The sequence below is a fragment of the Heptranchias perlo genome, chromosome 11 (assembly GCF_035084215.1).
Source record: "Heptranchias perlo isolate sHepPer1 chromosome 11, sHepPer1.hap1, whole genome shotgun sequence".
NCBI classification, from domain to species: domain Eukaryota; kingdom Metazoa; phylum Chordata; class Chondrichthyes; order Hexanchiformes; family Hexanchidae; genus Heptranchias; species Heptranchias perlo.
The window spans coordinates 54,837,972-54,862,313 of record NC_090335.1 but is presented as its reverse complement, the minus strand read 5'-3'; the positions used below and the strand labels follow the sequence as shown (position 1 = coordinate 54,862,313).

At 41.2% G+C, this 24,342-nt stretch overlaps 1 protein-coding gene across 4 annotated transcripts in view; it reads right to left on the bottom strand.

The window, feature by feature from the left end:
* Positions 1–24,342, bottom strand: part of cblb (Cbl proto-oncogene B, E3 ubiquitin protein ligase) — a 192,716-nt gene that overhangs the window by 22,399 nt on the left and 145,975 nt on the right. For all 4 annotated transcript variants that reach the window (XM_067993062.1, XM_067993063.1, XM_067993064.1 and 1 more), the window contains exons 8-11: positions 22,865–23,062; positions 19,039–19,224; positions 15,762–16,121; positions 2,580–2,680 (exon numbers count right to left, since the gene is read on the bottom strand). In XM_067993062.1, coding sequence (XP_067849163.1) covers positions 2,580–2,680; positions 15,762–16,121; positions 19,039–19,224; positions 22,865–23,062 — 845 coding nt within the window. The remainder of the gene's footprint in view (positions 1–2,579; positions 2,681–15,761; positions 16,122–19,038; positions 19,225–22,864; positions 23,063–24,342) is intronic.

The following is a 24,342-nucleotide window of genomic DNA, read 5'->3' as shown; positions in this document are numbered from 1 at the left end:
AACCAAGAAGCAAATAGATGGATGGGTGGTCAGGCAGGCATTCTACATGAACAGATGGCTGGTATCTACAGGTTTACTGCCCTGTACTTAAACAAGGCGGTAAATTTTAATTTCAGGCCTGGAAGGGAGCAGAGTGAGGTGGGGGGGGGGGGGGGCTGGCGGGGGGAGATTTCCGGGTGACAGGCTGGCTGGCTGGGCAGGAAGGCCTGCTGCAGTCGGGGATCAAAGGAAGGGAGGAGAGGGGTCATAGGCCGGGGAGAAGATCAGGGAGGGGAGGGGGGGCATGGGAAGAAGATCAGGGGGGCTGAGGAAGAGATTGGAGGACTGAGGAAGAGATTGAAGGTCACTGGAGGTCGGGTGAAGAGTCGGAGGTAGGTAGGGATCCACTATGGGGGAGGGGGCCATCATCAGGAGTGGGGTGGGGCCGGTGGTTGGCCGATCGTGTGGGTCCTGTTGGTCAGGTGAGCTTGTTGGGCCTGAATGAAGCACTCCTGCTCCTCCGGGCCCAGAAGCAGTACAATAAAAGGCACTCACCTCATGGATCCAGCCCTTCCCACCTGCTTTCACCTGGCATGAATCGGAAGCGATGGGAAACCCGAACAGGTAAGGTTAAATTTATATTATTCCAATACACAAAATATTAAGTACCTCAAGTATCTCAATAAGGTACACTGTCTTTTTAAGTATCGGCCCGCCGGCTTTAAGTGGGGGCGGGACTTCCTGATGTCTGCTCCCCATAAGCACACAAGCCTGCCTGGGTTAAACCCAAAAGTGGGCTAGTTGAAGCCAGGATGTGGTCCCGCTCTGAAAATGGAGGATTTTTACTCCCCACCTGCCCCCCAACCCATCCATTCTTGGGGGTTAAAACTTACCCCAAGGTGTTAACTTTAAAAAAAACAAATAGAATATAGATGCACATAGTATCTTCTTTAAAAACAAAAATTATAAGCAGTTTAACAGTCAGCATTAAGTATTTTCCCCAACAGGTGTTTTTGAAACATGTTTTCAATAGACACTGGCTGCTGATTGCCCACAGGAGGAAGAAGAAAAGGGGAAATGTTGTGAAGGAGCCAAATTAACATGTATGCAGATGAAACAAGATCACTGAAGCACGCTGACTGGCTTCCTCAGAGCCAGGATCCCAGAGTCACCCAATGAAGTTGGGCAGTAACATACTCCCAATTAAAATGGAACTATTCCAAAATTAATAATTTCAAAAAAAGGACATCATCTACTAGATTTTCTCCTAAAAAGTATCCTTTAGAGAGATACTTCATTTTGATGCCACATTTGTCCTTATCCCAAACATAGCAATGCTAGGCAGGTAAAGCTCTCCACAACCCTGGCAAGTCAAATTCACATGCTGCTGTGAAGCATACTCAAAGAACAGCAACTTCAATACAATAGCTCAGTCTTTTGTTAGAAATGAACTCAATGACTGAACACAGGCACCAAAATAAAACACCTACAAGCAGTGTGATGGAGCTGCTTATTAGTGTATAATGTCAGGGATCAGTAGAACATAACAGGGTTTTTCTCTACACACAGTGAATTCCTGACCTCAACTATGTCTTTTAGGGAGGGAGAGAAAGCTCCCTCAGGACAAGTCGCCCAAAGCTGTTTTCACTACCCAATGAGCTTATAATTTTCAGCATTACCAGAGCCCTGGAGCAAGTCATCTATCTGCCTGCCTTCTTTGATGTGGATCTGCCCAACAGGATTTGTGGAGGGGAAAAGAATTAAAGAAAAATTGACTTGATTATTAAAGAGAGCTAAAGTTCTATATTATGTGTGTTTTTTCATAGAATCAGATCAAAATCATTCCTGTTGATCTAAGGTGGACATTTGCTGCAACTGGTTCATTATGAAAACAGCTACAAATTCATCTGATCTCTTCCGCACTTCACTTCATCTTCCTTTCTACAGAGGGAGCAATTGCTCTTGTTTACTGCAAAATAAATCCTATGGTCTTTGATAATAGATTCAATTCCTAATGAGTTGTTCCAGTTCAGCTATGACATAGCACCTGCCACATAATTTGGAAAATTGCCCAGGTATGTCCTATTCACAAAAAACAGGATAAATCTTAACCGGCCAAGTAACACCCTATCAGCCTCCTCTCAATCATGAGCAAAATGATGGATGGAATCATCAACAGTGAAGACTGGTAGACTGCTCAAAAGTAGTGGCCATCACCAAGCCTGATTCAGTCTGTACTGAAATGGCTTTCCAGAAGAGGTCATTGGGTAATGATCAGGAATCCTGCCTGATCTTTGTTCTCCCTGGACACTGATACCAACTGTAGTGCGCCCATTGCTGATTAACTCAGCACAAATAAGTATGTGAACTGGCCAACTTTTTCGTTTGTAAAAATCAGTACCACATCACACAACCATTGGGAATAAAACAACATTAATAACTCAAGTAAAAGACCATGTTCTAAGTTTCTTCATTATTTTCATCTGTAATAATTATCATGATTTATGATTATTAAGCTATGGAAAAGGTAACACAACTCTCAGTGTCAGTGTACCTGGATGTGACATTAATATTTTTTACCAAAATGAATAGTAACTCACTTTGTACTTTTGGGAAATGCTGCAAGTGTTGGTGGCGGCGAAGATTGTCGAGGTGGAGGAACATCGTATTCATCTGTTCGCAGAAGTCCGTTGGTGATTGCCTATATAAAAAGAGCAAACTAATTATTCCTGTTTATTTCTAAAAACCTACATCATCTGTCGTTAACATACCTTTAAGACAGACATTTTGCCTTACCCAGCAATTCATATTTATTTCATAATTATACTCCTATTAGACTAATCTATTTATATTTATTGGCTGTGTGTGTTAATGAATGACCTTGAATGAAAACTCGAAACACAAAGCCTGAGCAAGATTACTGTTCCTATTTGTACACAATTCTCTAGTGACACCTAAGTAACATAGCAGATCTACTTATGGTTCTTACAGTTTGAGTTTTTTCTTTCCTGTTGTACTTAACTCTGGTTAAGAAATTTGACTGCAGTGCAAAAATACTTTTACTATCCAAGTATATATGTAATAGATGGAGCCAAAAACCATAACTGCACATAACGAGACTTCTGCACAAGAGTTCTGAATATACATTACTCTAATAAAATCAAGATGTGGAGATGTGATGATGGACTGGGGTTGACAATTGTAAACAATTTTACAACACCAAGTTATAGTCCAACAATTTTATTTGAAAATCACAAGCTTTCGGAGGCTTCCTCCTTCCTCAGGTGAATGTCAAGAAATCCTCGAACCTTTCGCATTTATAAATCACAGAACATTACCTGGTGATTACAGATAGTCTTTCCAACTGCCCGTTGCCAAGGCAATCAAAGTGTTCAGACAGAGAGGTGTTACCTACAGGGCCACCGAATATACAAACAACCAAAGAAAAAGAGGCAGAAACATAGAAACATCCAGAAGGAAGAGAAAGACAGCAAATGACCCGTTATATTAAAAACAGATAACTTTTGTTCGCTGGTGGGGTTACGTGTAGCGTGACATGAACCCAAGATCCCGGTTGAGGCCGTCCTCATGGGTGCGGAACTTGGCTATCAATTTTTGCTCGACGATTTTGCGTTGTCGTGTGTCTCGAAGGCCGCCTTGGAGTACGCTTACCCGAAGGTCGGTGGCTGAATGTCCTTGACTGCTGAAGTGTTCCCCGACTGGGAGGGAACCCTCCTGTCTGGCGATTTTTGCGCGGTGTCCGTTCATCCGTTGTCGCAGCGTCTGCATGGTCTCGCCAATGTATCATGCTCTGGGGCATCCTTTCCTGCAACGTATGAGGTAGACAACGTTGGCCGAGTCACAGGAGTATGAACCATGTACCCTGGTGGGTGGTGTCCTCTCGTGTGATGGTGGTATCTGTGTCGATGATCTGGCATGTCTTGCAGAGGTTGCCGTTGCAGGGTTGTGTGGGGTCGTGGACGCTGTTCTCCTGAAAGCTGGGTAATTTGCTGCGAGCGATGGCCATAGCGAGGTGTTCGTCGTCATTGATGACATGTTGAAGGCTGCAGAGAACATGGCGTAGTTTCTCCGCTCCGGGGAAGTACTGGACGACGAAGGGTACTCTGTTGGTTGCGTCCCGTCCCGCGACACTACAGACTTCCTACAAAAACTCAGTACCCACGGACCAGTTGAACCAGGAACTCTTCTCACCACGATGGACGTCTCGGCACTCTACACCAGTATCCCCCACGATGACGGCATCGCTGCGACAGCATCAATACTCAACACCAACAACAGCCAATCTCCAGACGCCATCCTACAACTCATCCGCTTCATCCTGGATCACAATGTCTTCACCTTCGATAACCAGTTCTTTACCCAAACACACGGAACAGCCATGGGGACCAAATTCGCACCCCAATACGCCAACATTTTCATGCACAAGTTCGAGCAGGACTTCTTCACTGCACAGGACCTCCAACCAACGCTATACACCAGATACATCGACGACATTTTCTTTCTATGGTCCCACGGTGTAGAATCACTAAAGAGACTACACGATAACATCAACAAGTTCCATCCCACCATGGACTACTCCTCAGAATCAGTTTCTTTCTTGGACACACGAATCTCCATCAAAGACGGGCACCTCAGCACCTCACTCTACCGCAAGCCCACGGACAACCTCACGATGCTCCACTTTTCCATCTTCCACCCTAACCACGTCAAAGAGGCCATCCCCTATGGACAGGCCCTGCGAATACACAGGGTCTGCTCAGACGAGGAGGAACGCGATGGACACCTACAGACGCTGAAAGACGCCCTAGTAAGAACGGGATATGACGCTCGACTCATCGATCGACAGTTCCGACGGGCCAATGCGAAAAATCGCGTAGACCTCCTCAGAAGACTAAAACGGGACGCAACCAACAGAGTACCCTTCGTCGTCCAGTACTTCCCCGGAGCGGAGAAACTACGCCATGTTCTCCGCAGCCTTCAACATGTCATTAATGACGACGAACACCTCGCTATGGCCATCCCCACACCTCCACTACTCGCCTTTAAACAGCCACCCAACCTCAAACAGACCATCGTTTGCAGCAAATTACCCAGCTTTCAGTAGAACAGCGTCCACGACACCACACAACCCTGCCACGGTAACCTCTGCAAGACATGCCAGATCATCGACACAGATACCACCATCACACGAGAGGACACCACCCACCAGGTACATGGTTCATACTCCTGTGACTCGGCCAACGTTGTCTACCTCATATGTTGCAGGAAAGGATGCCCCAGAGCATGGTACATTGGCGAGACCATGCAGACGCTGCGACAACGGATGAACGGACACCGCACAACAATCGTCAGACAGGAGGGTTCCCTCCCAGTCGGGGAACACTTCAGCAGTCAAGGACATTCAGCCACCGACCTTCGGGTAAGCGTACTCCAAGGCGGCCTTCGAGACACACGACAACGCAAAATCGTCGAGCAGAAATTGATAGCCAAGTTCCGCACCCATGAGGACGGCTTCAACCGGGATCTTGGGTTCATGTCTCGCTACACGTAACCCCACCAGCGAACAAAAGTTATCTGTTTTTAATATAACGGGTCATTTGCTGTCTTTCTCTTCCTTCTGGATGTTTCTATGTTTCTGCCTCTTTTTTTTTGGTTGTTTGTATATTCGGTGGCCCTGTAGGTAACACCTCTCTGTCTGAACACTTTGATTGCCTTGGCAACGGGCAGTTGGAAAGACTATCTGTAATCACCAGGTATTGTTCTGTGATTTATAAATGCTAAAGGTTCGAGGATTTCTTGACATTCACCTGAGGAAGGAGGAAGCCTCCGAAAGCTTGTGATTTCTAATAAAATCAAGGCATGGGGAAAAAAGGATTAACTTTACTAACAGGAAGTCAATGGTTCCAGAGGAAAGGATCATCATTCTGCACCAGTGTTATCTGTCAGTGAGGTGCAGCTTATACATCACAGATCTAAGATTTTGACTGAAATCAGAACATCTTACAGGTTTAAAAACAGCGATTAAGTCACAATTATTAATCCATCACTGAAACGGAATACACTGGCCATCATCAACTGCACTCAGTAAGCTGCAAAAACAACAAATACTATTTCTGCAAAGTTCATGGTAGCTCGATGATTAAAAGTCTTGCATATAGCAGATTTCATACATCAAATCTCCACATCACACTTTAAATGTGTCTGTAGCAAGAAAACATAACTATACGAGTGTGAGGAACCTGCATAACCCAACTAATAAAAGGTACCAATCTCATAACAACCACCAAAATAAATCAATCCCATTGCTCACACTTGTTTTTCAATTGCCATCTTGATTTGAGTCACTTGAATACATATATTAAAAAATAACATTAACAACACAATAAATACATAAATAATTTTAACCAGAAATGTCTCAAGGCCTGCCTCTTTGTGCCCCAGGGCTCGAGTTCTACTGTATTCTGCAGTTTCCACTGTGTATCTGCGCCTTCCCTGAATAAATCTGCTCAACTAAGTAGCAGACTCCCAGAATGCACCAATGTCACAAGTGGACAACTCCCAAAATGTATCAGTGTCGCCGTGAACGGATTACAACTCCCAGAACGCAGCTTAAGTATTTACTACTTAAGGCAAATACTTCACATGAAGGTCGTGGCTGATAAATAGTAATGTGCATGCTTGGTGACAAGCCAGTTTTCTAGTCAACCATAGAACATTCTGGTGCTTTAAAGACACACCCTGACTGATAGAAGATTTTTTTTCTCTCCCAAATATAACTTTCTGATTGTACATCAGATCCAGGAACAAAATATTCTCTCAGAATAGTTGCCATCACAATTCACCACATCCCCACTGCTACTAAACAGGTAAACCTCTAGCTAAGTAGACTAACGTGCAGAGTTTAGCCTCCTAACACTGGTCTGGATTTTGGGGGGGGCGGGTGGGAGGGTTCTTTTGGAGCATTCTAGAGGCAACTGTAAAGAAGATTGTGTGGAACAGAGTGTTAATAGCACTGAATAAATTATGGTTTTTTACTCCTCTGATGAGTTATATGTTTGTTGCAACTTTAGCAGTTACATGCTGGAAAACCATAATAAGCCTCTATTTCTCAAGGCCTAGTGGTGCTACTTATAAAATTTCTTACTCCACCATACCATTTTCCCTCCTCATCTTTTAAATGAAAGAAAACAATTTTCATTATATCACGAAGATAAAATGTATTTTCCTTCTCATATTTCCCTCATCGCTCCATTTTCATAGTGTAAATTGACCTTTTCATTACTTTTGTTTTCATTAATCCTCTCTCTTCCTATGTAATCTTGAAATTACTGCAGCCTGCAACATATGTCTACGACCTCACTTTGAACAACTTGTTATGGACACTAAAATGGTCAAGGAGAATGTGGTCATCAGCAGAATCCAACTGCAAGATCAGTTAACCTCCTGTCACTATAATACTCTAGGGTATAATTTGCAAGCCCTATTTCAGCTCTACATTGGAACTTGGGGAAATTTAATTTAAAAACAAAATATTGGGTTGCGATCACAGACCACTGACACAGCTGTAAGGCACTACAATGATTTCCATCCCATGCTCCCATCTTCCCTTTCCCCTCTCCCTTCCACCGACCACCTGAGGAAGGCACTCCCAACCGTGCCATAAATGGCCTCAGTGCCTGCTGAAATATTTGAATCCTGAGCTTGAAAAATGGACCGGGGTCAGGAACCCATGTTGAGAGTGAGCAGAAGTCCCATCCCGCCATACTTACAGCAACAGAGGAAAAAAATTCAGGCCCAGAGCCCTTGATGGCTTGGAAAGGAGGTAGGACTGGACACTGGCATCCACCTAATGGAATTAGCATGGACAGAATTGATAGAAAAGGGCAGCACTACACTCCATTTCCATAGTGCTTTCATAATAAATATGAAAGCATTGGAACACACAGGGACACTGTTTTTGATTGACCATTTTCATAAGGACATCATGAAGTATTGTGGGATTTGAGTGATAGTACCGTTATATTTTTCCATCCCCTGAAGCTCTTCATTTATGTGGTCTACACACGTGGCAAAAACAACAAGATTGCATGCGTAGAATTGAGTCGTATAACTGGTGATGAATTGCAGAGTAGGTGGGGAAATTCCCCAGCTTCCATCAGCAAATCTAATAACAAGAATTTGCATATGCCAGAATTGCACACAAGTGGGTTTCACCACAGGTTTTAAGCACAGAATTCATACAAGTGGGAGACTTGGGGGTCAAGGATAAGTAAAATCCACAGACAACACAAACCAATTACCACACAATTAGGGGTGTTTTAATATTACAACTTTGACATTGCTGTCAAGCTGTTTGCTCTTTGCAGTGATGCTAAAGTTGTAACATAAATCCAGAGTTGGGTTCCAACCTGACACTGGAGAGAGGAGCAGTGTGAAAGCTCTTGGGGACAATTTCACATGGCTTGCGTTTGACATTGCTTGGAGTGCATTTTCTAAAGGGGCTGATTAGTCAAATCATCATGATCATCATCAGTATTTATTTTTAAAATCAATTTGCCCCCTCCACAAGGCAGTGACTCCTTGATGTTGATTTGTTGGGTGGCTAGAAACAAAGAAAGAACTTCCATTTATGTAGTCCCTTATCAAATTCGCAGGACACCCCAAAACGCTTTACAACCAATAGATTATTTTTGAAATGTAGGCACTGTTATGTAGGCAATTGCAGCAGTCAATTTGCACACAGCAAGACTCCACAACAGCGGAGATGATCAGTTGATATGTATTTTGGTGGTATTGGTTGAGGGAGGAATATTGGTCAGGACACCAGTGGAATTTCTCACTCCTCTTTGAATAGTTCTATTGGATCTATTATGTCCGGCTGCATCAGCAGATGGGGACTCGGTTTAATGTCTGATCTGAAAAACGGCACCTCCAACAATGTAACACTCCCTCAGTACTGCACTGAATTGTCAGCCTAGATTATGCGCTCAAGTCCTGGAGTTGAACCCACAACTTTCTAACTTGCAGCTGAGAGTGATATCAACTGAACCAAGTTGATGCTTGCTTCCATGCCCAATTGGCCATTATTCACACCTGGACAGTGAGCACTAGTAGGCCATTTAACCAGGAAGCAGCGCAACTGAGATCAATTCTGTCCTAATCTGACATCAATGTGTACTGACTTCCAGAAGGAGTCACCAGATGGCGATTAGGGACAGGAACCCTAGCCAAATTTCTGCTTCCTAATCTAGTGGCACTGAGGCTAATTGCAGCACTGCCTTGGCTATGATAAGTTAATTGAGCACAAATCAGGGACCAAACCTGGGAACATCCTAGTCTGCATGGCTCATCTTCACACCAGAAAAACTCACTTAGCCATCAGGAAATGGAGTACTAATTTGTAAGTTTGTGATTTAGAGTATTCTTTATCTAACATGCTGAAATAAAGTCAAATGTCTGAGAATTTATAGGCAGGAATCCCCTAGTTGTGTCAGTTTCCTGTTTCGGCTGTCAAAACCTGCACCTGCTTTGGACATCAGAAATATAACAATTAGAACTAAAAAAAAACACGGAAAGGGACAGGAAGTGACAGTTAAGTGCCTAAATGTGGCTGGTTGCCAAGATGATAATCTAAACTTTTCTTTCACAACTAAGACCAAAAATAAGAGAATGAAAAAGACAAGAGGAATCAGGTATACATCCCTGTCCACAAGAATCAAAAACCAAACTGGAGATTTGGGCCTAGAAATTTGTTGATGCCATACCCATTTTACAGGCGTAAAATAGGCACCTACATGTGGCAGGCGGCGTGCACACGAACATTCCACACCGGAAACGGGCGTTAGTCCCTTTGCAAATGCGAATTGGGGGCCCAATGACTGTTTGATGCCCCCTTTCTCAATTTGGGCTGTTCTGAACGCAACTGACGCCGGGCTGGGTTGCATTCAGAATCATCACGGGTACATGAGGTTTAACCAGCGGTCCTCAAAAGGGACTGCTGGAGGCCACCACCAAAAAGGTACATTTTTTTTAAAATGGCTTACCTGAATGAGGAGCCAGGAGGAGCAGGACCTTCCTGAGGGCCACTGCTGGGCAGGCAGCTGGCCCAACTGAGCTCTTGCAGAACCGACGAGCTGCCTCTGGTTGCCTAATTGGCGTCCACAGCTCGCTAGTGGTATCCTGATGAATCAAATTTCCACTCCTTGAAATTTTGAATCAAATTATAAAATCTATCCTGGGATAAAGCTGTAGTTACTTACACTGTGATGCACATCTGCTATATGAAAGCTTATTGGTTTCCCAATTCCTCATTTCTATGGTGAGTGTATTCATTCCTACCAAGTAACAAATTTTAATTGGAAGCTTATGGTCAGTGGAGTACTTTTATCAATTTTTAAAACCAAAACTGTTTTCTTCTCCATCACAATCCAGTTCAAGACACTGTTTCTATCTCACTTTCTCCCCCCAACCCCCAGCATGTCTGGGTGAGTAAAGGCACCACTTGGTGCAATACAAAGGCACACAGATCTGACAGCTCCTGGTTTGATTCCCATTCTGTGCTGAATTAGCTCTTAGTCTGAGTAACTTTTGAGCTACCACAAATGACCTTGGTTAGCTAGCCTAGGGAGGGATACCACTCCTGGTTGAGCCCTGTTGGAAACTGTGCATGTTCAGACATTGGGTGGAGACACAATTGTATTTGGCTAAGATGCCCTACAAGGTAGAATTTACTGCCAACACACAGTGTTCAGGTTCAGATCTTGAAAATGACTAATTAGTTGAGGTACCAAAGGGCCGTCAGTATCTGTAGAACCATATCATAGCAAGAATTATCGCTTCAGGAAAGGAAAGGAGAAAATTGCTTTTCATTAAAGTGAATGTTACTCAATATAAACATCCCTGGCCCTCTGAAGGAGGCTCCTCCGTACAATCATAAGCTCCACATACAGGGATCTGACCAGAAAATGTTCAATCTCACAGGGCTCAAAAAGCTCTCTTCTTTAGTTTGTATATAAATCAAGCCTGCGCTTCCAGCCTAAAGAGATGTCATTAGGTTTCAGGGCAGTAAAGCTAAGAGGAGCAAAATATCTCAAAAAGGAGCAAAATTAACAATGCATGTTTAAGTTGGTATGTGAAAAAACATTCTCCAGAGAAGCCAGTTAAACCTGTACAGAGACTCATGATTGGCTCCCAAAGAATTGCTAGTAATAGGGTTGTGGAAAATCCGCACATAACCACAGAAAAGTTTGATATCACATTAACATGACAACTGACTGAACACTGATGCTGCACCCATGATTCTTCTTCGGCAACATCACATGTTCAGCAAGGGTAAGGAATGATCTTCTTTGGTGGTGGTGGTGGTGGGGGCGGGGAAAGAGGGGGGAGGGATTGGTGGGGCGGTTGGTATTCAGTGAACATCATACAAACTGCGCTGCATATTTCTTCCAAGGAGCAGTCATCATTCTCAAGAGTGGCCCCAATGCCTAATGGATGGTTTTTAAGATGCAGCAAAGAAATGTATTCAATAATTCATTTTAAGAACCATCATTTGGTTATTGGGTGTTTGACTTCCGCTTTCTCATAAGAAAATGGGGAAGCAGAAACCAGAAAGTTTTTGTGGGCAATGTAGAATAAATTTCTCAGTACAAGTTCAGGAAGCATAAAAAGCAAGGTCACATTTATGGAACTTCATTTACAATATTCTGATGTGACGCTTATACATGGGTTTCATGGTGCAGTTAGAAACAAATTGTTTCTTACCCTAAGGGAGTGGAACTTTTTTCATGCTGTATAGCATATGACACAGAATCAGCAATTAAATATGGTAGCTTGTTTGCAGTCACAATAATTGTGCAAGCAGTTGGCATTCGGTCAAACAGGCTATGCATATTAGGACGTCGCAATGCAAAACATCAAGACAGGCAAGCTCACTGTGAGCTGCACAGTGGTAGCCAGCTGGACAAATATATTCTATTAACATACATTATGGCCAAAGCTATCATTTATATGTAAGCACCTTTAACCTCAACAGTTAAGGTGCATGTCAGGAAAGTCTTCAGCAACTTAAAACAAAATGTTGATATTGTGAAAGATCATTATATCATGCAATAGGAGAATCAAATAGTGAAAGGAATATATTGGGAAGGCTTTAAAAAAAAACTAGAAGGAATCTTAAGAAATAGTGGATAGATGAATAAGAGAGGCAAATTCAAAGACATCTACTGACATTAAACTGAAAACTGAGGGAGTACAGCACATTAAAAAATCTTTTAGAGTCTTGTTAAAATCTTGCTGGTCCTGCAAAGACATTTGATTGTTCCAATATCTTTAGCCATGACTTATACCCACATAATTCTACACATTGGAGGCTTGTAGACAAAACCAGCTAATTTTTCTGGTTGACTGATTTAAGAATTGGAGATTACTGAAAATAACTAAGCAATAACCTGAGGCGAGTCCTAGCCAAGTCTACAAAGTCATTATTTGTTTACAACACACACAAAAAACAAGATCTCTGTCAAGAACACTACAAAAAAATCAAATACACATTCCTTACGATGGACCAGAATCACAATCTCGACCTTAATATGTTTAAAGTATGTTAATGGCAGTAGTTGAAAGATTATATTACTTCACAAAAAGAATGACTAGGAAAAATGCAAGACAAGAATGCTGGCTCTGGTAATTACTCAGATAACACGAATAATATGTTCTAATTTAGCATTTAACCACAACTAATAATGCTATTCACAAGGAAAGATGTGGAGATTAGAAAATGCAACTATGTTCAATCTGTGCTCTGTAGTTTAAACAATATGTATTAGACCATACCAAATGGTTTTCCACAATTATGTACCTGTAAGGAATCTTATGGTAAACATGATTAAGGCCCAATAAATCGTTCTTTTTACTAGATTAACCACACAAACCCTCCTGCTCGCCCTATCTCTCAATCCTCTCTCCAAAAACACTTCAACCCATTCATACTGCCGACCTCAATGGCCCTCTTATTCCAATTATTTTCTGCCTTTTGAGCACATCAAAAAGTTATTGCCTACTTCCCTTATTACTAATTTCCTAATTTATAAACATGCATCCACTTGTAATTAAATCCTTTGCCATAGTGAACTACTTTCCTGCATTAGTTTTATTAAATTCCTTTATAATCTTGGAAATTTACAATAGATCACCGTGGTTCATTTTGTACACCATCAACCGATAAATACTGCCATCGAGGTGCTTTAATTATAAATTGACTTCCCCAATGGCATAGAATGGTGGAGCTTACAGTTAGATGCCATCTCTATGAGCTGGAGCGAAAATTGGTATTTGCTTCATTTAGAGTCTGCTTTCCAGTGATTTTGCAGACAATACTTGGCTACTTTTGTATTAAAATTTCATACCGTTTAAATTCCCAAAAAACAGAAAAAAAATCTACACCAAAAAATCTCTGCCTCTTCAAGAGCTTCCCTATATGCCTAATCCATTGAGCAGGGTGTGTGCACTGCATAAACCAGTCATAAAGGATGGCAAATCATGCAAAGAATACTCTAAATGCAATTTAAATAGAAATGAATACGGTAATGAAGCTCTCGCTCATTGAGAGACAGCAATTTATATCAGCCTAAAATGTGGCTGGTAAATAAGAGTGCTGACTAGTTGAGCAGGGAATCAATCAGTCCTTACCAGATTTACCTGCTTTCACACACCTGTTCCATGCTGATAGGAATATTTCTGCTGCCCAATATCCTTCCTATGATCAGATGACCAGAATTCTCAGTACCCTAATTGGACTGTGGTCAGCATCTTATATATTAGTACAAAATCATCTGATTTGCGCTCTATCCCTCGACTAACACAATCAAGTTAAAGTAAATGAATCAACAGATATCAATTATGTACACTCTTAGAAAATGTCTAAGCTTACTCATTAAGCTCAATGTGCATGTCACATACTGGGCTGGAACTTGCTCCGACCGGCGTGGCAAGTCTGTCCGCACATCCTGCAGACAAAGATTACAAAAATGCTTACCTCGTCGTCTCAGACGTCCACTAGCTCCCTTTTCAATTTTTTTTTAGTTCAACGCTGTGATTTTAGCGCAGTTTCCTTCGTATCGATAGAGACTGTGGGAATGGAAGCCACGCCCACAGAATCTGTCAAGAAGAGAAGTCACGTCCACGAGCAGGCAAGTACAAATCATTCATTTAAATTAAATTTCTGTATGTTAGTTTAAATAAAAAATTTAACAGGTCATAAAAAGCTAAGCAAATGATTTAATTTAATGGAACTTATAGAAGTTAAAAGTAAATTTTTTAAAATTATTTTTAATTAATAAAATGTTTTTAATGGTCAAAAAATTGAGTAATTTGACATTCCATTTTAAAAATTTAATTTTTTGTTGTTTCGCAGTCATTAACAGTCACCGCGCTTTTAAAAAGTAGTGTAGGGCTAGTATTTTCCAGCATACCTTTTGGTGGCGCAAGAATCTTCACTCCAGCTCAGCAGATGGGTAAGTTTATGAATGTTTAATGATTTCTATGATTTTAGCATAGGTAGTCCTTTAATTCAGACTTGTCAAACCAATGGGAGCAAGTTCGCAATTTCATTGTTTTAATGTGCATTCGCAAACTCACTCCATCAATTCATTGGTGGACAGGGAGGACGCCATTATGGAGCAACGTCCTCAGGCGAGTCATTTCTGGGCCACTATGTTTACTTTTTCCATTTATTATATGTTCATAAATTTGTTCCGAACTCTTGCAAGTTAAAGTTATATTTTTTAAAAGAACAGTAATAAATATACTATATGCCACTCCTATTTCGTATAAGAACAGGAGTAGGCCATTCGGCCCCTCAAGCCTGTTCTGCCATTCAATTAGATCATAGCAGATCTGTATCTTATTAACTCCATCTATTCATTTTGGTTCCGTAGCCCTGAATACCTATCAATCATAGTTTTGAAATTTTCAATTGAGCTAGCCTTTAGTGAGTGATTTCCAGATTTCCACTACCCTTTGTGTGAAGAAGTGCTTCTTGACATCACCCCTGAATGGCCTAGCACAAATTTTAAGATTATACCCCCTTGTTCTGGTCTCCCTCAACAGAGGAAATAGTTTCTCTCTATCTAGCCTATTAAATCCTTTAATCATCTTAAACATCTCAATTGGATCGCGCCTTATTCTTCTACACTCAAGGGAATACAAGCCTAGCTTATGCAACCTGTCCTCTCAATTTAATCCTTTTAGTCCCGGTATCATTCTGGTGAATCTATGCTGCACCCCATCCAAGGCCAATATATCCTTTCTGGTGGTGCTATGTCCAGAACTGAATGCAGTACTCTAAATGGGGTCTAACCAGGGCATTACATAACTGTAACATAACTTTCAATCCTTTGTATTCCAGCCCCCTTGAGATAAAGGCCAACATTCCATTAGGCTTTTAAATTATTTTTTGTACATGTCCACTAGCTTTTAGCGATTCCTGTACTTGGACTCCATAATCTCTCTGCTCCTCCACAGTTCCTAGCTTCTCACCATTTAGAAAGTACTCTGATCCATCTTCCTTCGGTCCAAAGTGGATCCCACTCCACATTTCTGCAGGAGGACGAGTTTGTTGCTTAGACGTTTTCACTATGTGCGGCATTGATGTTATACCTAATCTCAGCTATCCTTCTATCCAATTAACTATAAAATAAAATAAATCCATAATACTAACCTTAATAGAAACTTCATTAAAAGAGCTCCAATCTATTCCTTACCTTTGCACTGTCATGGGATACATCTTGGCGTCTGCCTGGTTTGCGTGGAAAACTTGGTTCTGTCACATGCCAGCTCAGTCTGCCATTCAAATTAGTAGGTGCTGTGTGGCCAGATTTAGGAGATCGATCACAACCAGATCTGCACTCTGCTGATGTGGTGGAACCATGCACATCCCTGGGACACCAGGCTTCATGTGTTATATGTTCCCTTAAAGCAATGTCAGAATGATGTAGCGTACGTGCAACCCTGCTTTCTGGTGGGATGGGCGGTGGTCTCTCAGGTGGAAGAGGAGGTTCTCTGAGGGGAGGTGGTGGCGCTGGGAGAGGCTTGTCCTGTTTTCGCACCATGCATGGAGAAGACTGATTAAAAAAAAAATCAAAATTCAATGACATTATGTATCAAATTAAGATTTATGGTAAACAAGTACCAAAGGATTCAAAGTTAATTCAAGAGCATTTAAACCCCAGTGTTCCACATTTTATTGATGACTAACGTACTATTTTCCTTTCCTTTTTTCTAGTGATTAGGGAATAAAAGCAATTAAACTTTATAAATAATGGTACTTTGCAGTATTTTTTTCTCAGAATAAATGAAGGGAATCAGCATGCTAATCATCAAAAGCAGCAGGCCATAGACAGAGCTAAGTGGTGCTATACTCAACAGGTCAGAGGAAAGTTCTGTAGCCCTACCACAGCTAGCCGAGAATGGTGGTGAATAACCAGACAACTAAGAGGAGAAGGCGACTCCATGAACACCCCCATCTTTAACCATAATGGAACCTAGTACACTAATGCAGGAGAGAAGGTGGAAGTGTTTGCAAGTGTCTTCAGCCAAAAGTGCCGAGTAGATGATCCTACCCAACCTCCTCCCGAGGTCTCCGCCATCACTGACAGAAGCACGACCAACTAATTTGGTTCACTTCGTGCGACATTAAGAAATAGCCAAGTACACTGGACACAGCAAAAGCTATGGGCCCCAACAATATCTTGACCGTAGTGAAGGCACCGACACCAGAGCTCGATGCTCTTGTAACCAAGCTGTTCCAGTACAGCTATGACACTGGCATATATCTCGTAATGTAAAAGAATGCCCAGATATATCCTATCCACAGAAAAACAGAATGGGGTAGAAATCAGTCTTGGGCGGTAGTGCCAATGGGTGGTATCAAATCGACTGCCTGTTAAACTCTCCGCCTGATATTCCGTTCCATTGACATCAATTGAACTGAATATCAAGCAGGGCGTGTCACAGGTGGGATGCAACACCGTCCGTTTAGCACTATCTCACGAGACAAATTTCTACCCTGATAAGTCTTACTCGGTCAATTACCCTATCTACCTCCTCACAATCATCAGTAAAGTGACGGAAGAAATCAGCAATGATGCCATTAAACAACACCTAATCACCAATATTCAGCTCAACACTTCAGTTCAGGATCCACACTTCAATCGTAGCCTTGATCCAGACATGTACACAAGAGCTGAATTGCAGAGAAGTTGTCCTTAACATTCAAGACAGCATCCATTTAAGACTGAGATGAGGAGGAATTTCTTCACTCAGAGGGTTGTGAATCTTTGGAATTCTCTACCCCAGAGGGCTGTGGATGCTGAGTCGTTGAATATGTTCAAGGCTGAAACAGATAGATTTTTGGACTCAAGGGGAATCAAGGGATATGGGGATCAGGCAGGAAAGTGGAGTTGAGGTGGAAGATTAGTCATAATCTGATTGAATGGGGGAGCAGGCTCAAGGAGCCTTATGGCCTACTCCTGCTCCTATTTCTTATGTTCATTCGACCGGCTACCAAAGAGTCGTAGCAAAACTGAGGTTGATGAGGTCAAAGGGAAAACCCTCCAATAGTTGGGAGTTATACCTTACAAAAAGGAAGATGGTTGTAGTTGCCAGAGTCCAATCATTACGGCCACAGGACATTGCTGCAAGAGTTCTTCACAGAAAGGTCTTCAGCTCAACCACTTTCAGCTGCTTCATCAATGACCTTCCCTCTAACATAGGGTCAGGAACAGGCTGTTTGCTGATGTTTCCACTGTGCTCGGTCCAGTCAGAACTCCTCCGATAATATAGGAGCCCATGCCAGCCTACAGCAGGATTTGGTTAGGGATGACATCCAGCTGGTACCATTTGCGCCACACAAGTGCGAGGTAATGACTATCTCAAACAAAAGAATGCTTAGTCATCTCTGCCAACCTTCAATGACACTACCATTGTCAAGTCCACCCTCATGAGCACCTTGTGGATCATCACTAACTAGAACGGAACTGGGCCAACCATATCAGCACTGTGGCTACAAAAGCAAGGTAGTGGATGGATATTCTGCAACAAGTGGTCCACCTCCTGACCACTCAAAGCCTCTTCACCATCTACAAGACTCAAGTCAGGAGTGTGATGGAATACTCACCACTTGCTAGGATGGGGACAACCGCAATACTCAAGAAGCTCAACAACATCCAAATCAGAGTGGTTTGCTTAATTTGTAGGTGTAGTATGTACGATATACAGGATGCACTGCAGCAACACATCAGGGTTACCTCGACAGCACCTCCCTCCCCTGCGACCTTACCACAGAGAAGGACAAGAGCAGCAATGTCGTGGGAACACCATCACCTCCAAGTTCCCCTTTAAGTCAAGCACCATCCTGACTTGGACATACATCGTAGCCCATCATTGCTAGGTCATTATCCTCAAATTCCCTATACAACACGATTGTGAGAGCAACATCACCACAAGGACTGCAGCAGTTGAAGGAGGAAGTCTACCACTACCTTTCAGGGAGCGAGATATGGGCAATAAACAAGTTTTTAAACAAAGATTAATAACCAGTATGTAGCTGTAACATTCATGGCAGCTTCTGGAGCCTTTTTTCTCTCACCTTTTTTTCCAACCCTCCCAAAATAAGCTATCAAGAGATTTCTGTGGTATAATTCAACATATTTATAAATGTAAACTAGTACATTTCAAAACTAATATTACTTCTATGATGAAGTAGACTGTTTCATTAAATCTGCTTGATGGAACAGAGGGCATAAATAGACAAGGATGGCACAATGTATTCCTTAAACTTGGGAGTAAAACCATGAAACAAAACATTTTGTCCTAGTGATTTGGGTGCCAATAAATACAAATTCTCTAGCTCTCAAGTTTTATTTTAAAATCGGCATAGTATTCACAAAGAACTCCTTACAAGCCAATGCAAAGGTTCTGTATAGTATAGTTGGCCTCTGTAGGTAAACCATTTAGTAACATTTCGTTTTGATAAGTTACCTTTGGTGAACCAGTGGGACTAGCACAAGGTGACCGAACCACTCCTTTCTGAATGAGATCTAACCGCGGTGGCACTGGGGGGAGGTTGAGATGTTGAATTTGGAGTGGGTCTGGAGCTGGTTTTCGCCGCTGTGCAATAGGCGATGAGTTTGGTGAAGACACTGGTGATATTTGCCTGTCTGTACACTGCAAAGACCAAATAAGATTATGAGACAATAAATACTCCAACACTGATGACTTCACAAAGCATAGTGATAAGACAACTTTTATTCCTGTTTTCCAAACGGTCAACACACAGATGCTCCACGTATTTGGCAGCACTATGTGTTGAGAAAGCACATCTAAATGAAGGTTAGTCAACAATAAGTTGAATGAAGCTCTAAGTATTTTAAATAAGAGTGGGAAATTAATTATATAAAAGAGGATACTTGATGGAAACAGGAGTTCAAATGTTCACCACTGCAGTGAGAGAGGCATCATCATTCAAGAGCAGCAATCATGAGTAAGAGGTTTTGATCTCACTCCTGCTATCAAATATTGCAGTGTTGAAATTTTAAACTTTGTTTTAATTATTTTTACATTGGTGTTTTATCTTTTGTAGATTTCTTTATACTCTCCTAATAGTTTCAATAGACACATCTCTGTACTGAGGTATAGACTGATGAGATGATGGTGGAGTCCAGGTTGCAAGGTATTCATTATTTATGGATATGTTAGGAAGCTGCACGTAACAACGGTGAAGAATTTTATTCCCTGGCTTTTTTGGATTACAGCGAGCCAAAAAAACTACTGTTTGGAGATCCTCATTGAAGACTTAACATCTACAAGGTAACTGCAGATGAAGAATTTTTTAAATGTTTATTAAGGTTTTTAAACATTCACCAGGTCTATTGCTGTCAAATATAAGAGCTGCCATTGCATAAAATATTTGAAGAGTTGGAAGATGGCATTTTTTATTAAGCCAAAACATTAGTCTACAGTACTGTTAAGCCTCCAAATTATCTTTTTTTTGCCCCAAATCACTACCTCAAAGTTGTATCAGCTCATTTGACCCACTACCTCATACGCAACTTGTAAAGATCAGAACAAGTCCCTACGATTCCCATAATGGTATGAGTGAGACAAATTAATATTGCTCTTTGGCATTGCTTATTACGTTAATATGTTACAACAATTTGCTACACAGCATTGTGCTGCCAGCTGGATTCCAAATTTACTACAATTATTGTTTTTTAAGTGACAGTTTATTGCAGTTACAACTGGCATTGTAGCTAGTGTTGTAGCACTAAATCTGGAGCGAGCAAGCAGCACTGGCAAAGGAAAAGAAGTGTGATCATGTTACTCAGTGTGATATGAAACTTTGAGATTATTTCCAAAAGATTCACAGAAATAGAAAATGATCATCCAATTGTCATGAAGGGTTTTCTGCATCATTGTGTCTCACTAATTTAATGGAACTCAAGACTTCAATATTATGCTTTTCTCAGCATTTAAGCCAAGATTCATGAACATAAATCAAATTCTGTTCAGTTTATTTGATCCACTACCTCATACTTAACTTTTGTAATGGTCAGTCTAAGTCAGTACCATTGCAAAGATAAACCAACCATGAAGCCACCTTAACTACAACTTTCTTTGAAGCAAACAATAGTGGGCTACATGTATTTCGGTATCACTATAATGGAGTTAAGATATTTGATTTGATGTAAAATGTAAGAGCAAAGGAAATGATTTCATTCAGCTGCTTTTACCAGAAATGTCTCTTTTGCACAGCAGTTTGGAAATGTATCTTCTTAAAACGTTGATCAGTTTTAACACAATCATTGCTGTATAACATACTCTCTACTTGGTACTTAATACAAGAAATTTACATAATAGGTTTGCTGCACATTTTTGGAATAACAAACATGAATTTTAAAAGTGACAGGAAATTCAGTGCTCAAATGGTTAATAAATGTTGTGCAACACTTCCACTGCGTGGCTTTCCCAAAAACTCCTGCAATGTAATGTATATGTTCAACTGCAGCTGCAGAGAAAAACACAACCGTAGATCTGTACAGATTATCTTGGTGATCGAAAGAGTCAAATTTTAAAAATGATGCATGAAATACAAAAAGATAAAAATTACCGCATGATGACATGCTTGAATATAACTATCATCATACTGAAGAAACTTCAGCTGATGCAGATAACTACCTCTGACAATATGTGCTCAAATCACATACCAATTTAAATATTCCAGTAATGTCAATCTTATGTAGATATGATCTGAGAAACTCACGGGGTAATGGTGCTGATTAATATCCTTATTAGTTGGCTCGACAGGTCAATTCATCTCTAATTTTCTTTTAACTGCAATAATTTGTGAATCTATACAAATCTAATTAAATAGACTTCAAAATTGCTACAACTTTGAGAGAATGTATTGTTCTTTTTTAACTGGGGGTCCATCTTATTGAGGTTATCTATCATCAATAGGTCTCCAGCTAGGACCCAAGGACTGTTTCTTTCTCCACAGATGCTGCCTGACTTGCTGAGTATTTCCAGCAGTCACTGTTTTTATTTCAGATTTCCAGCATCCGCAGTGTTTTGCTTTTGACCCAATTAAATAGTTTGTTACAAAGATTTCACTGTAAGTGGTATCAATCAAATCATTTTGGAAAGTTTAATGGGCTTCCTCAGACTGTGGTAGCCATAGAACACAATGAAGAAAAATAGAAACAGGCAGAAAGAGAGTACAGTGTACTGGAGCTCCAATATATTGTATCATTCAATGGGAGAACATGCAAATACCTTCTTACAAGTTCCTAGCCTAAATGGTGTTGTCTTTGGGAGGCAAAAAATACAGGTTATATATTTTCCACTTGCAAAGTAGTGAGTGGTGAGGAGGGACAATATCACCACTTGAGCATGGAGATAAGAGTGTCTCAACCGGGAGCCAGAAGGAATAGTGAGAGTGGATGACAGAGTATACATTCATGTGAGACAGCAAAGGGTCAGGGAGAGGAGTGTAGCATAAAAGCATGGAGCAAAAAAAGGTCCAGAAAGTAGGGTAACCTAAACTAATGCAAGAGACAGAGGGAGTGGAGCGGTAGAACTCTGGACGTATCTTAGTATGAGGGAAAGACCAGAGCCAATAAACTGAGTTACTTGGGAGGAGAGCAGGACTGAAGCACCTGTGACAGGTCTGGGAGAGTGGATATGAGATTAAATCCAAGAATGGAGAAGAGACCTGGGCAGAGTGAGTAAAATCCCTACGTGGAGGAATGAAAGAAGGGAATGAGGAACTATCATGTTGGCTAAAAACAAGTTGGAATTCTTTTCCAACTATCTGATTGATATATGATACCACAGACCAATCTGTAATGTTACAGGCTCAGCAGTGTATTGGCAAATGTACCACATTAGACAAAAGGTTTTTCATAAGCTGGATATGGGAGAGGGTATCCAAATTTTCTTTTTTCCTAAGCCACTTAGTTGTGTACCATGGGGTCCCGGAGACCACACAAACAATTTAGAATATCAAATAGCTAATTCAAAGAACATTTTATAGAAAAAACTACTTTTGTCAGTCAATAAAAGGTGCTAAAATTGCACTAAAGTTAAATGACAGCAGTGTGTTATTTTGCATTAGTTTGGTTGCTGCTAAGCCAGTGCTGCCTGCTGACAACCTCTTATGACCATTTTTTTTAAATGCTAAACAATACATATCCATCACTGAAGTTATATGTTAACATCAGCACATTTAAAATCACATGCCCAATGTATCACACACACAAGCCCTATTCAAAAGATCGGATTCAGAGTTATATTGTTTTTAACCTACCTTTCTAAATGAAGCTAGCTTGTTCATAACTAGTGAGTCATCTCGATCATCATCATCATCCAGGTCTAATATTGGCATACTAAAACTGTCTATGCTGAATTTGGCTCCATCATCTCTTGGATCAAAAGGATCAACAATAATTGGTTCGGTACCTTTGATCTCACAACGGCAAAACGGGCATCCCTGTCCATCAGATTCCTATATAGGAAAGAAATCAGATATTATATAAAAGCAATAATAGGTCTGTGTTTTTAAGTTGTAGTAGAGTGAAAGAAGGTCCTCAGTATATAATTAAAACTTAATTTACAATAAAGGATAATGCAACACCCAATGAAGCCCAATACGGCCGAATGGCCGCCTTCTGTGCTGTAACCATTCTATTACAGCACAGAAGGCGGCCATTCGGCCCATTAAGCCTGTGCCGGGTCTTTGTAAGGGCAAACCAGTTGGTCCCATTCCCCCGCTCTTTCCCCATTGCCCTGCAAATTTTTCCCCTTCAAGTATTTATACAATTCCTTTTTGAAAACCACAACTGAATCCGTTTCCACCACCTTTCAGGCAGCACATTCCAGATCATAACTACTCAATGCGTAAAAAGGTTTTTCCTCATGTCGCCTTTGGTTCTTTTGCCAATCACCTTAAATCTGTGTCCTCTGGTTCTCGACCCTTCCGCCAATGGGAACAGTTTCTCTTTATTTACTTTATCTAAATCCTTCATGAATTCGAACACTTCAATCAAATCTCCTCTTAACCTTCTCTGCTCTAAAGGAGAACAATCCCAGCTTCTCCAGTCTATCCATGTAACTAACTGAAGTCCCTCATCCCTGGAACCATTTTAGCAAATCTTTTCTGCACCCTCTCTAAAGCCTTCACATCCTTCCTAAAGTGTGGTGCCCAGAATTGGACACAATACTCCCGATGTGGCCAAACCAGTGTTTTACAAAGGTTCAACATAACTTCCTTGCTTTTGTACTCTATGCCTCTATTTATAAAGCCTAGCATCCCAAATGCTTTTTTAACCACTTTTTCAACCTATCCTGCCACCTTCAAAGGTTTATGCACATATACCCCCAGGTCTCTCTGTTCCTGCACCCCCTTTAGAATTGTACCATTTAGTTTATATTGCCTCTCCTCATTCTTCCTGCCAAAATGTACCACTTCTCACTTCTCTGCATTAAATTTAATCTGCCAGGTGTCCGCCCATTCCACCAGCCTGTCTATGTCCTCTTGAAGTCTATTACTATCCTCCTCACTGTTTACTATACTTCCAAATTTTGGGTCATCAGCAAATTTTGAAATTGTGCCCTCTACACCCAAGTCATTAATATATTTCAAAAAAAGCAGTGGTCCTAGTACCAACCCCTGGGGAACACCACTGTATACCTTCCACCAGTCTGAAAAACAACCGTTCACCACTACTCTCTGTTTCCTGTCACTCAGCCAATTTTGTATCCATGCTACCACTGCCCCTTTTATTC